We start from the raw sequence: 14578 nt of genomic DNA on the forward strand, positions 1-14578 counted from the left end.
CCAGCAACCTTTCGGTTACTAGCCCAACGCGCTACCTGCCGCACTACTATCTAATATAAAACTCATGGACAATATGGTCACAGATATAATAAATGAACACTATATACGAATACAGTTTTTAAAAGTTATTCAAGTATAGATTACTAGATTACCAAAGTTACAATAAATTGTTAATTACTAAAATTACACAATATTCCAGTAACTTTGGTAAATTACCGGTAGCTTTGCAACCCTAGTTACACACATACTGTAGATCTCAAAGTCAGAATACAGCCCCACTCACAGGTCATGTTCTGTTGCCCAAAGAAATAATGTTTCACCACTGATGCTCCAACACAGATAGGTGTTCTCAGTTTGTTTGAGGGCTTTCTATGTACAATCCATTCATAAAACCAAAGCATTCGATTTGTTCACCCCAAGCACATATTCAATGTACAAGTCATTGAAGAAGCAAAGGGAAATCAGGGGGTACAAATAACAGAAGAACAAGCAAAATAGCAGATGAAAACAATGTTAATCACAATTTACATCAAGAGACATAACACTTCAGGAGGAAAAAAGAAACAATATTCAACAGTACTCCAAATTCTTATACAAAATTAGCTCCATCTAAAAATCATAAAATACATGTTTACATCATCATCACATATGTTGACCTTGACATATAACATAGCCTTACAGAATTTTGTTTCTGGTGTAAAATCTCCTCACACCATCCTCGTCCCACCCCTCCACTTCCCATTGGCATTATTGCTTCTTATGAAAAGGGGGCTATTAGATGGAGAAACATTGCCATACAAGAGTGTGAAGTTCAGTTCTGTATACTTCTGTCCTCTGTGATATAGACAAAATGAATTTTACGTGTAATTTCTTGCCCTTTTCGCAATCTGCAGTGCTCTGGATAAGGCAGCTCTGTTTGGTTTTAAGGCATTGCTGCTTTGAGACTTAACTCAGACCAGAACGGGAGAAATGGAAGTGAACACAATCATCTCATTACATAAGGCCCAGACATAGGGGATACAGAGGGCAAAGTGTGTGTGTGTGTGTGTGTGTGTGTGTGTGTGTGTGTGGGCGTCTCTGTGAGCTGCAGCCGTTATAAAAGTCCAGATAACAGTTGTACAGAGGTCAGAGGTTAGAGGTCAGAGCAGGGCTCTTGGTGACTGACTGAGTGACTGCCATGACCATCTCTCATTGCTGGTAATTTCCATATTGACCCTGTGGAGGGAGGAAGGGAGTACTGTAAATGGACATCTTAATTACTTTTCATCCGAACATCTGAACAAACAGGCATTTATTAGGGAAATGGTAATATTTACATATTTAAACAGAATGCAAACAAGCACATCTGTAGCAGCTAGTTATCAACCTTTTGTTACAGATACAGATGCAGACTATTCCTGTGTGGCTGCATTGGCTATATTTAACCAGCAGGTGGCAGCATGGCCACAGAAAAGCTCAACAGGAGGGAAGTAACTTCATGTCAGTTATACTGTAGCAGTAGGCAAAATGCTTCTCTCCGACTTGCACATTTCACACGATAAGAGGCCCACGTTTTGTATTTTGCAGGAGCATTTCTAAACAGGGGTCGAAAGTGGCTGCTCTTTAGGAATAAAAGTTTAGTTACACATTGATTTATTTTGCTTAAATTTGACTTACTTTGATCATATACTATTCTACACAGTGCATAATTAAATTACGCATAAAAACATTTAAATGCAGTATATTGCATGAAAAGGGATGAATAATAACCCAAGGCATGAGGAGTTATACTTTTGATTGATTTAGTCAATTCCAAACCATCAACATTTTATTTTTAAGTTCCCCTACAGAATATGCTTGAAGACCTCAAGAATAGAATTCGACCCCTGGTTACAAAAAGAGGTAAAGGTGGAAATCAGATGTTTAAATAGAAGACAGGAGGAGAAACATGACAAATGCAAATCAAGGCTAGGCGAACGGTCACACGTCCAGATTTTACCATTACCTTTGCTTCTTACAGAACTAGTCAGGGGTTCAAATCCCTGGGTCTTTATTTCCTCATGTGTCCCTGAATATTCAAAGATAAAGAATCAAAGTGTTGCTGTGGCCCCCGCAAAGGACCACAGAAAATACAGGGCAACACGTAGCTCTCCCCTCCCCTTCAACAATCTCAAAAGTCAGTTACGTTTAGGGAGGAGACACTACATTGCCCTCGCATTGCACTGCTCTGGTCTGACTTGCTGTATTATCCAATATTATTCAACTCGTCTTAAACTCCCCATACAATGTCAGCATGCACAAGACACCCACTCCACCCAGGTCTCTTGCTTATGGACACTCCCTAAACCCTGGATAAACTTCACGTTACATTTTTAACTTCTATCCATCTCTAGCCAACATATAAAAGGACACAATAAGAGTCACATACAGATAGAGGTTAGGCCTGCCTACTCATGGGCTCATACTCACCTGATCGTAGCCTGGGTATGGGCGTTGCTGCTGGGCCTGAGGGGGGCCGGGCTGGGGGCCCCGGTAGGCCCCGTACTGCTGCCCCTGACCCTGGGGGTAACCCTGGGGGTACTGGCCTGGGGCTCCCTGGGACGGACCTGGGGAGGGGGGACAGAGCAGAGAAAAAGGTTATGGATGCTGACTGAAACATGATGCTACAGTTCTCACACCATATAGGACCAGTTAAGAAGACTGGTCTGTTCAATAACAAAAAGCACACAGTCAACCTGGGAGTATAACAGCGCGCTTGATTCACTGACTTTGTTTTGTTTGATGCCTATTATGCCACGTCTTGTTCTTGAACCATTGAGTGTCAATTAACCTTTAGCTCCCCAATAGACATATCCACTGACAACCAGACAGCCAGCCAGAGGCATGGCAGAAAGAGACTGGTGGGTAGTAGTAGTATTAGTTGGGCCCTGGCCCATTTGCTGAAGTTTGGCTCCACATTATCACTGGCCTACTCTGCTGTGTAATGAGAGTCTGACTTGTTGGAGCTGTGTGTTAAGTTTTCTAATGAAAGGAGACATCAAGGAGATTCAGTGGGCCCTCATTAGATAAGCGAAGCCTCATTAAAAATCACTCCATCAGACCGCCTCTGTATACTACCACTGCACTGCAGCTACCTTACCGCCGCGTAGCGCCATATCAGGCATTTTAACAGCTGATCAGTGATACGATGACTGACTGACTGACTGGGCCAAGTCAAACGTCATTAGGTGCTCGTAATGCAGACGCCGCTACCGCAAAGCTTAACCTTGTGTGGCCCGCCTGCGAGAGCAAACAAGCATGAGCGCATGTGAGCCAGATGGAGCCCAACTCATAGCCTCTGCCTCTCTCCACCAGCTCATTACTGACATGAGAGAAAGGCCTCTGGTTCAGAGAGAAAGGAGAGCTGACAGGATTTTTTAAACGAAAGAGGGGGGCTGTGGTTCCCACACCCACAATGCCGAGGGTTATTACCCATAAGCGTGTCCTATTCCTTTCACTCTCTCGCCATCTCTAGCTTTCAGAGACCAGATACTTTCTATCACACAGTAACTAGGCCTGTACAGTGACCCACCATAGTACGAGAGGGACACCTAACACAGCGCCAATGTCTGCCAGCTACCGCTTCTGATCAACGTGCCAGTATGTGTAGCCTTGATTGCGCTGCTGCAACATTGAAAGTGCACCATTTCAATTAGCAAAACAGTGGTGTGGTTCAGTAAACATATGTGAGGCTCTGGGTGAGTGCCATTTGGAATTTTGGACTGATGTTTCAAGATAATGAAAAGGAAAGTAAATGGTGAATCCTACAGGATGAGTGTGGACTGACTGCCATCAGAGTAATGGCACACACCAACATCTATTTATTTCCCATTTCAGTAAATCAAAAAAAGTGTACAAAGTAATAGGCTATGGAAAAATTAAAAGAGAAAGAAAGAACAAGAAAGAGAGAAAATAAATAGTGAGAGAGAACAAGATGAGTGAGAGAGAGAAAGACCGAGACAGACAAAGACAGATTCAGTGATATTGCTTAGGTTCCACCCACCGTAGCCCTGTTGCGGTCCAGGGTATCCCTGCTGTCCGGGGTACTGCTGCTGTGGGGGGTAGCCCTGCTGCTGGGGAGGACCTTGCTGGTAGGCCTCCTGCTGCTGGCCATACTGGGCATTACCTACCGGGGGCAACAGAGCGACATTACGGTATCTGTGATATTACAGTACCTGAACCAGGTTTGACGACAACACAGCAGACATCAGTGCTTAGAGTGGCCAGAATCAGGCTTGGGGTCCATTTCAAGTCGGAAGGTAAACTGAAATTCAATTCCCAATTATTCCAGCATGATTAGAATTTCAGTTTACTTCCTGAATTGAACAAGATATTGACCCCAACCCTGATCAGAATTGGTTTGAAAACACTGATTTTGGCTGTTAAACAAAGTTAACAAACCATGATCTTTTTCATAGGGGGACTGTTGGTTGGCTGCTGGGTCTCGCTCTGGCAGACATAACCCACAGGAGAAAAGAACCAACACCATGATTGGAATTTCATTTTACTTCCTGAATTGATTGAATTGAACAGGATATTGACCCTAATCCTGATCAGAACGTTTTTTGAAAACACTGATTTAGGCTGTTAACAAACAAAGTTAACAAACCATTATCTTTTTCATAGGGGGACTGTTGGTTGGCTGCTGGGTCTCGCTCTGGCAGACAAGACAAGAACCACAGGAGAAAAGAACCAACACTGTGAGCATGCCCATTGAAACATTAAGTTTATCTTTGTTTGTTTTTATATGCAACATGGTTGTTATAGTGACTCTTTTTTTAGCATCCTTACCTGACACCTGCTATGAGCCATTAATAAAACAAAACTGGAACGACAACATTTATGAGAAATGAAATATGTGAGTGAGAAATCATCAACGGTTAAAAGTAGTCACGTGCATAGCGGTGAGGGACATGATGCCAGAAAACAGAGACTAGAACAAACTCAGAAAGCTTCAGCTGGCCAGGGAAGGCTTAACAGAGGAAATAATACCGGTATAGAAAGTGTACTTGAGTTATGTTATTAATTGTAAAAAGCTAGCATTTAGGCTACTGCAGTTATAAAACACAATAGCCTTTGTCACATTTGGAAAGAAGTCTCAGAAATGTCTCCGTAAAAGCAGAAGCAACACAAAAGTTCCATAAGTCGTGTGTTTTTAGCTTAGCTTCTTCCTTTCCCCCTGTGAGTACATTTCTGTGAAGCTACATAGATACCTCCTTGGTAGTATTGTTCTGAGGGATCAAAGCCTTGATCAGGGAACGGTGGCTGTAGTAAACCACCTAAAGCATTATTTCACAAGGAGATAGGAAGACATGTTATTTCATGTCCATGTTTGAGGTGATAAGTCAATGAGGGGGAAAGTCAGGGGATTAAAAATATACAGATTGTTAAATATCAGTACATATTTTATATTGCTTCAAGCAATGTCTCTGTGTGTGTGTGGGTATCAATGTTCATAAATATAGGTTTTGCAAAAGTGATAAGTAAACATTGGAATATTTGTTTCACTTTCTTTTGAGAATATACAGTTTTACAAGACAATATTTAAATCCTGTAATTCCCATTAGAGTACAACCTAGCTATGAGACTGGAGAGTACTGTGTCAAAGTTTGAAAGGGAGTAGAATGTAGACAACTCAGAAAGGTGTAAAAAGTGATTGATACATGCAAGAGAAAGTTATTAATTTAAGAATAATTGATGGGGATGCTATGATGCAAAATCACTATGGAGGGGTGGGAAATCACTGGTGAAAAATCCCAGTCCAACTAGTCTCCTTTTCCACCAGGAGTCTTCAACGCAACATCTGTCAACTCGTGTGTGGGGCTTCTGCTAAAGTAGGACCTCCGCTTCTGCTAAAAGCACCACCTAAGATCAACTTCCTGGATTGAATCGCGGTACGCATGGAGCCACACCTCCACAAGAAAACGGTTCAACAGAATAACTAGCTATTTGTTTATCGAAGACGCATATCACCGGTGGGATGGTGGGCGGGCAAACCAAACATTAGCTTCCTTCTTGCCAGGCTTACAGAGCACCATGACTGTCCAACTGACATCTTCCATTCTCTATTTCCACAAATGTTCTAGATAACTGCGGTGGAACCAAGATAAACCACTGATGATTCGTTTCGGGTGTAAAGTGGTGCTGAGCAATTCACTGGCTTCAGCTGAGGGATGGTGTCACTGTCATAGAATGTTGTTTTGGTACTCGCTATTTTCTGTCCTTCTACATGCCTCAATACAGCTTCTCTAAGTGAACGTTAGACGGACGGAGAGGTTTGGTTGGTTCTACGAGCGGTTGGTTGGAGGGTTGGTTCTCCTACCTTCTGAGGCTCCCTGTCCTGCGTGACTGTACTGGTCCCCATAGTAGTCTTCCTGCCCTGGGTACTGCTGAGGGGGTCCTACATACACACACACAACACACACAGGTTGATTCAAGGTGTTGTTGGGGCGGGAGTGGGGGGGAGGGGGGAATTTCGGTGTGGAAAGGGGAGTGAGGTTGGAATTTGGGCCGCTTATTTGATAGAGAGCTCCTGGTCCCCAAACTATAGTTCAGTTGTCTGGGGCTGACAACAACCTTCAGGACATCTGGGTATTCCTTCTATGGTAATGGGGCTACCTGTGTCTACAAGCAACGACAGTGTAAGTGAAAGATAGTTCCACTTAAAAGACGAAGTGGAAAGGGGGTTACGGACAGGAGAAGAGGTTTCAGCCCTGTGTCAAGTCAAACCAAGCGCCTTGTCCCAGTGCCCACTCTGTAGAGCAGAGCGTACCTTGCTGTGGGGGTCTGTAAGGGGGCATGGGCCTCTGCCCCATCACATGGTTCCCCTGGCCCATCATGCCCATGGGGTTCTGCTGGCCCTGGTAGTGCTGCCCGCCACCTCCAGGGGGTATGTTGTACTGCTGGGAGGGAGGCTGCTGGTGCATCATGGGGCCTGGGGCGGGAACAACACAAACACACACAGTATGCCATTACAGAAACCAATTTGAAAAAAACTCAACAATAAAGCATCCATGGATGGATGTCATCATCAAAAGATGTGTATGGGTCAAAGAGAAGGTCTATCAAGGACACGTTTGTTTTCCTCTTTCCTGTACCTTGGTTAGGCTGCATGTTCATGTTGGGCCGGGGGCCGTAGTTACCCATGGGTCCTTGGGTCATGTTCATCTGGCCCTGGGCAGGCATGCTCTGAGAGGAGGGCACAGCGTGGTTGTAGCCGCCCATAGAGCCATGGCTGCTGGGGGGCATGTTCATGGAGCCGCTGCCAGGCATGTTGGGGGGCTGGTTGGGACCCGGCCCAGGGCCCTGCATGGGCATGTGATTAGGCCCTGAGAAAAAAAGAACGACAGATCATTCAACCTTTAGGAAGATATTAGACCATACAGTATAGAGATCAAAGATTTAATTATTTAATTAAAACATTATTAAAGCTTTCCTGAGAAAGTATTTTCTCCCTATTCTAATATTTACAAGCATGTGCGCTGTAGAGCCTTGACAACTGGTAATAACTGGTCAATCTACCCTGCGGCAGAACAAAGTAGACTAAATGTTAACAGTCTAGCCCCTAGGGCTGGGCGGTATACCGCTTCCCACACCAAACCCTGCCCCATGTTACTCAACGAGAGAGCAATTGCTCAACCATGGAGTCAAAAGCACTTACTTGCTGTTCACTATGCATGGTTAGATAGATACAACAAGATGTTGGTGACAGCGATGCTGCTTTGCACAAATGTTCTATAATTACACTATTGGTTTGTGTATTTTACCGTCTGCAACCTACTACTTGTCTTTTCTTAGCAAGTTGTGGCTAAAAGAATTTGCATTAGCCGCTAATGCTAATCGCTAGTTAGTACATTTAGCAAGCTAAGAGTCAGCTAGCTAATACAGCCTGGTACCAGTGCTGGTGTAGGCCTAGATAAGCATGTTGTTTGTGCAATGGTATATTCTAAATCAGAGGAATAGGCAAAGCATGAATATGTTAGCTAGCTTGCTACATCAGGGCTGCGGTTCAAACACTTAAAACACCCTGTCCCCTCAGCCTTCAAATTAAGTGGACACTTCTGATGATGTATCATGACGTCTGACGAGTATACACTTGCAGGCCGAGATAGGAAGGAATGATTTTTAAATGGACCACCCTTGGCCGGAAATTCGTCACTCGTACATCCCACGATGATTGTGTTATTGACTGTACATTTGTTTATCCCATGTGTAACTCTTTGTTGTTTGTGTCGCACTGCTTTGCTTTATCTTGGCCAGGTTGCAGTTGTAAATGAGAACTTGTTCTCAACTGACCTACCTGGTTAAATAAAGGTGAAACAAATAAAAATAAATTGTGTTTTCAGCCACTGGTAGCTTGTGGGTGCTTTACATGCGCTAGTCATTTATGAGTGTATGTCTACTTAAATTAAATATATAACTATTAATATACGCCAACTGTACGATAGCTAGCAAATTAATTAGCTAACTAATATTAGCCTGCCTAGCTGGAACTTCTGAAGGAGGAAAATGTTTTATTTCTACAATTTCCAAAAGATAACCAAACAAAAACATACACTTGTATGTTGACTCCATTGATGTTGTTTCTAAGTTTTTGCTGACTTTTCTTAGTGGATGTACAATCGCTGCAAATTAAATTATGGGGAGTTTCAGGCCCCGGAGTGAACATAATTGTACACTCGACTAAAAACGAGGGCTGAGGGGCTTACGTTGCAAACTTCCCTTGCTTGGCTTATCATTTGGACCGCCCTCCAAAATGGCGACGGGGCTTTCCCCAAGGGCATAAGGCGAGGGTGTCTTTTATGTTTGGACCGCAGCCCAGGTAATAAAACATCTAATGTAACACCTTATTAGGGTCCCCTGGAAACACTGACCAACACTTCGGTTCCTAACCTGTCAATAATGATTCAAACAGTACACCAAATAACTAGGTCTACATTTTTTCCCCATACCATGCAACCTTGCAGATTTTTTGTGGTTTAAATTTGGATTGAACAGTATAAAACAGCCCTATTCTCCCCACACACAAACAAACACAACCACAGTGAAGTGGAGTCCAAGACAACCAGAGCTCAGACGGGTGACATCATTTAACAGAGCACCCTCCCCTCCTCTTCCAGCTCTGTGGTGTTGCTAGGCAACCCTAGTAAGTGAGACAGGGATAGAGGGAGGACGGGAGGTCACTTACCAGGCATCTGTCCGTTCATCTGGCTCTGCATGTGTGGGGCTGGGGGTCCGCCACTGACCATGCCCTCAGAGGGCATGTTGTGTCCGTGGGGGGGCTGGGGGCCCGGCGCTCCGCTCTGGTTCATCCCACCAGGGCCCATGGGCATGTTCTGAGTAGGAGGCTGCAGACAGACAACACAGAGAGGGCAACACCAGCCATGTTAAGATACATATCTCAGCCATGTATGAGAGAAAAAGCGGTGGGAGAGGGAGGAAGACTGATGGACGGATGACCATGGGTTCTTAAATGTAAGAACAGAAATGATCATGTTTAAAATAAAAGCAAATTATATTGAAGGTACAGGATTTAAAGACTCCGGCCTTTCTGTGGATATAATATGTTATATAATCTCTGGATTTGACATGTTATTCTATCATCTATTTCACAGCACCAGATTGCAGCAACAAGTAAGCCTATATAATAAAGCAGAACCTATCAACACAAGAGTATACCTTTACATGGCACAGTACAATACTATTGTAAAGGCCATCAATATTAGCCTATCACCAGCAGTCTATCTAAGAGGTATCACATATGAAGTTTCACAACAAAAGACCCTGTGTTTGAATATCAATCATATAGCCTCCAATGCACAGTATGAACATTGTGTGAACCAAGACACCCTATCATAAATTAACCCCCAATTCTCCACCCATACTCACTTCAAGCTTTACCTCTGGGGGAGTAGGGGAGTCACACTTCTGAAATCAAGTACAGAGCATCTAGGTGAACATTATACACCCCTTTGACCAACAGCAGGGGAGACAGGGCAAGCTTCCATTGGTGGCATATGAGGCATATATTATTACATTCAATCTCACATGCACCGCACAATCTATCGTCAGAGCTTGACAGGGTTAGATATACTGGGAATAGGATGGGAAACCCCTATACTGGCTTCATTTCCTGGACTGGTGGAATTTGGTGAAGTTCCTGGCTAGCAGTGTAATGCATATAAAGAGGCTTGGCTCTTCTTAGCTCTGTTGTTGCATTTCTATGCCCGTATTTCAAGTCAGGATCTATAAATTATGATAACAGAATACATGATAGTTATGGAGGGAGTATTGTTAGACCACTTCATCAAAGAGTCATGTTTTGGGCAGCAGGTAGCCTAGTGGTTAGAGCATTGGACTAGTAACCGAAAGGTTGCAAGATCGAATCCCTGAGCTGACAAGGTAAAAAATCTGTCGTTCTGCCCCTGAACAAGGCAGTTAACCCACTGTTGGTTGCTAGGCCGTCACTGAAAATAAGAATTTGTTCTTAACCGACTTGCCTAGTTAAATAACGGTAAAATACATTTGTTTAAAAAAAAAAGCCCTATGCTTAGTTGGAGATTTAAAATCACTGAACACAATCCTTGAACTATCGGGAGCCAAGAACAACACCGTATTTCTAATTGTACAGTGTCTGTACAACTTGATGAAATGTGTCAGAGTGAATCCAATTCAGCACCAATGAATTGTCCCCTTCTTGTAACATCACTGCCCTTCTCCGCCCTGGACCCATACTCACAGCAGGGAGCAGAGACTGCATGTTCTGATTGGAGTCTGCTATTGTGGCCAGGTAAACTAAATTTCTGTGGAGCATCTGCTGGTACCTGTTGACAGAAAACAGATAAAAACACATGTTAACGTTTAAAAGGGCAGGGAGAGGAGCCATCAATACACTGCAAAAACTCAGATACATGATAGTATGGAGCCTGAAAGCTCATCAGGTATGGAGATGTTGTACATAAAGTATAACTTACTGTGAACATTCTGCCGTCTTTCCTTTGCTCTGGAAGTCCATTATACATTGAATCAGCTGATTGTTTTCATCCAGTAACTGAAACATGACAGAGCAAAACAGGAAGAAAACTTAGTGTTCATATGCTAAACAAACCATACAACATGCACAAGGACTACTTTTAATTTCCACTGAACTTCACAAAAACCCATTTACTTGAAGAACAGTGCAGATACAAAGTTTGGTAACAGAATGATGGTTTGTGCTGTCTGTTAGCAAACTAGTCATTGTTAAAATTCGTCTATGTGCATAGTTGTATGGTTTGTCTAATTTAACAAATCATTGGTTTTTGTTTGGCATACATTTTAAAGTGAAAAATGATTTAAGAGAATACAGTAAATACAATGTAAAAAAGGTTGGGGAATTGTGATGCATACATGGAAACAATGTTACTTGTATTAACGTTTTGAACCATAGACAGTATAACTCCAGAGGACAAACTGTCGTTCCAATCCAGACTACTCATAAAATCATATTATTTTATTTGAGAGTAGAGTAGTATATGATGTTAATGACAACACTAACTAACTAGCTGGTCAAACTGCCTTTGCATTTTTTTCTACCTAGTAACAAAGCATGTGTCAGCTAACGTTACTGTTCTGTGTGCCAGCTAACAAAAGAAGCTAACAATCCAGCTAACAAAATACTAGTAGGCCTCCATTCATATCAGAAACAAATGTAATGTTAGTCCATCGAATCGACAAAAAAAATCGTTATTTTTAGATTTGCCCACTCCCGCGAAGTTCATATTGACCGCGCTTTACCCTAGCAACATTGTTACCAATCTATTTCCCTTTACTTAGCTAACGTTAGCTGCCTATAGCTCGACCTGGGCACTGGCTAGGCTAGTTAGCTATCTAGCTAGCAGCAGCTGGGTGCTATCCGCATCCATTCTGTTGTGGTGCGTGATAAAGATGAATTACCTTTTGAATTCCAGTGGGTGTTATATCACCCTTTCCACGTTGTCTATGAGGTGCAAACGCCACCGACATGGTGATTTGCTATTAAGCGAAATAAACTAAAACATAGAACTAAACAGCTAAAAAATATGTAGAACTCAAACCAGGCAGTTTAGAATATGAACTAGAATTCTGCCAGCAGCACAAACAATGACGTCACTTTCATACGGTAATGAGGAACCTTCACAATAAAATCCCGCATTTCAAAACATTGCAAGGTGAATAACCAATTCAAATGAAATTGCATTTTTTAAAATCAATGGCCACTTTTATTGTGCAATTTTTAAGACCAATAATACAAAAATACAATGCTGACCCTGGTATGTTAAGAATATTGGGCTGTAGAGAGAACTTTTCTACTTGTCTCAGATAAAGTGGGGTGGGAAATACTCATTAGGGTCTCAAATATGCTTAGTTTCAAATCAAATCAAATCAAATGGTCACATACACATGGTTAGCAGATGTTAATGCGAGTGTAGCAAAATGCTTGTGCTTCTAGTTCCGACCGTGCAGTAATATCTAACAAGTAATCTAACAATTTCACAACAACTACCTTATACACACAAGTGTAAAGGAATGAATGTACATATAAATATATGGATGAGCGATGGCCGAACGGCATAGGCAAGATGCAGTAGATGGTATAGAGTACAGTATATACATATGAGATGAGTAATGTAGTGTATGTAAACATTATATAAAGTGGCATTGTTTAAAGTGACTAGTGATACATTTATTACATCAAATGTTTTATTATTAAAGTGGCTAGAGATTTGAGTCAGTATGTTGGCAGCAGCCACTCAATGTTAGTGATGGCTGTTTAACAGTCTGATGGCCTTGAGATAGAAGCTGTTTTTCAGTCTCTCGGTCCCAGCTTTGATGCACCTGTACTGACCTCGCCTTCTGGATGATAGCGGGGTGAACAGGCAGTGGCTCGGGTGGTTGTTGTCCTTGATTATTTTTTTGGCCTTCCTGTGACATCGGGTGGTGTAGGTGTCCTGAAGGGCAGGTAGTTTGCCCCAGGTGATGCGTTGTGCAGACCTCACTACCCTCTGGACAGCCTTGCAGTTGTGGGCGGAGCAGTTGCCGTACCAGGCGGTGATACAGCCGGACAGGATGCTCTCGATTGTGCATCTGTAAAGGTTTGTGAGTGTTTTTGGTGACAAGCCAAATTTCTTCAGCCTCCTGAGGTTGAAGAGGCGCTGCTGCGCTGCTGCGCCTTCTTCATCACGCTGTCTGTGTGGGTGGACCATTTCAGTTTTTCCGTGATGTGTACGCCGAGGAGCTTAAAACTTTCCACCTTCTCCACTACCGTTCCGTCGATGTGGATAGGGGGGTGCTCCCTCTGCTCTTTCCTGAAGTCCACGATCATCTCCTTTGTTTTGTTGACGTTGAGTGTGAGGTTATTTTCCTGACACCAAAATCCGAGGGCCCTCACCTCCTCCCTGTAGGCCGTCTCATCGTTGTTGGTGATCAAGCCTACCACTGTAGTCTCGTCTGCAAACTTGATGATTGAGTTGGAGGCGTGCGTGGCCACGCAGTCATGGGTGAACAGGGAGTACAGGAGAGGGCTGAGAATGCACCCTTGTGGGGCCCCAGTGTTGAGGATCAGCGGGGTGGAGATGTTGTTTCCTACCCTCACCACCTGGGGGCGTCCCGTCAGAAACTAGTTAACAGGCCCATGCCTTTACTGTATACTGTTAACCTTGACAGATAAGAAGTATATATCAGCCTACAACTTGTAAAAAAAGTGCAATTATACTGTGGCCTGGTTAATATTCATTACATGTAACTTGTAAATACATTAGATTTTGTTTTGATAAAAAAGTTAGGCTTATATATAGCCTAACTTTGTGTTATCTGAGTTAGGGTTTGGCCGGGGTAGGCTGTCATTGTAAGTAAGAATTTGTTGCTAACTGACTTGCTAACTAATACTATAAAAAAACTAAATTACTCAAATTATCACGACCCTGGCTTTATAAGCGCGGAAATCGACTCTGCCGCACGAGCATGCTTTTGCGCGCCGGACCTCGAGCTCTCTGCTGTTTCATTACATTGGTGTCAGAAGTGATCGGACCTTGCATCCACGACAGTGCGTGTGCTTGGCCGGTGAGCGCGTTCCTGTAAGACGTAGCTAGCGCGAGGACGCGCTCTTTGAAAGGAGGGAGTAGTGTAACGACCCTGGGTTTATAATCGCGGAAATCGACTCTGCCGCACGAGCATGCTTTTGCGGCACAGTCGATAGCGCGCCGGACCTAAGGCTAGAAGGTCGACGGTTCGAGACCTGCTCCCTGTTGTTTCATTACAATACATTTTTCAAAGCTTTGCAATGCTGCGAAAAACAGTTGTACTGCACTAGAGTGCAAAAACAAATCGATATTCCCAGTTTAGTATGTCTTTGCAGGGCAAATCTTATTTTGAAAAATTATATTACACGATCGCACTGCCAGCATAATTTCCAGCTGCTAGGAGAAAACTAATAGAATAGGACGCTATTCTGAACCCTATTAGCTAATCCATTAGAGGGGTCGAAAATCTCATTAACACATTTATCTTCGTGAGATATTTAAAAATAAATTGAAGTAATAAC

At 43.1% G+C, this 14578-nt stretch overlaps 1 protein-coding gene across 4 annotated transcripts; it reads right to left on the minus strand.

The window, feature by feature from the left end:
* Window positions 1-495: 495 nt before the first annotated feature.
* Window positions 496-12118, minus strand: LOC120055944 (protein SSXT-like). Of its 4 annotated transcripts, XM_039004014.1 has the most exons (11): window positions 11953-12118; window positions 10992-11068; window positions 10757-10841; window positions 9206-9365; window positions 7116-7346; window positions 6791-6952; window positions 6341-6418; window positions 4022-4144; window positions 2449-2585; window positions 1985-2047; window positions 496-1215 (listed from the first exon to the last, which is right to left on the minus strand). In XM_039004014.1, the coding sequence occupies exons 1-10, from the start codon at window positions 12019-12021 to the stop codon at window positions 2030-2032; spliced, it is 1140 nt and encodes a 379-aa protein (XP_038859942.1). In that variant the 5' UTR covers window positions 12022-12118; the 3' UTR covers window positions 496-1215; window positions 1985-2029. The 4 variants fall into 4 exon arrangements, with proteins under 4 accessions (XP_038859942.1, XP_038859943.1, XP_038859941.1 ...); XM_039004015.1 differs by lacking the exons at window positions 1985-2047; window positions 6341-6418 and adding an exon at window positions 4628-4675; XM_039004013.1 differs by lacking the exon at window positions 1985-2047.
* Between the last annotated feature and the right edge of the window lie 2460 nt (window positions 12119-14578).

Source organism: Salvelinus namaycush, chromosome 11 (genome assembly GCF_016432855.1).
Source record: "Salvelinus namaycush isolate Seneca chromosome 11, SaNama_1.0, whole genome shotgun sequence".
Classification (NCBI taxonomy): Eukaryota; Metazoa; Chordata; class Actinopteri; order Salmoniformes; family Salmonidae; genus Salvelinus; species Salvelinus namaycush.

Coding starts and splice junctions, on each gene's coding strand:
- LOC120055944 (XM_039004013.1), bottom strand. CDS start 12,021: ATGTCGGTGGCGTTTGCACCTCATAGACAACGTGGAAAGGGTGATATA. Junction 7,347..9,205: donor GATGAACGGACAGATGCCTG/GTAAGTGACCTC, acceptor TTTTTTTCTCAG/GGCCTAATCACATGCCCATG. Junction 1,216..2,448: donor CATACCCAGGCTACGATCAG/GTGAGTATGAGC, acceptor CTCCCTCCACAG/GGTCAATATGGAAATTACCA.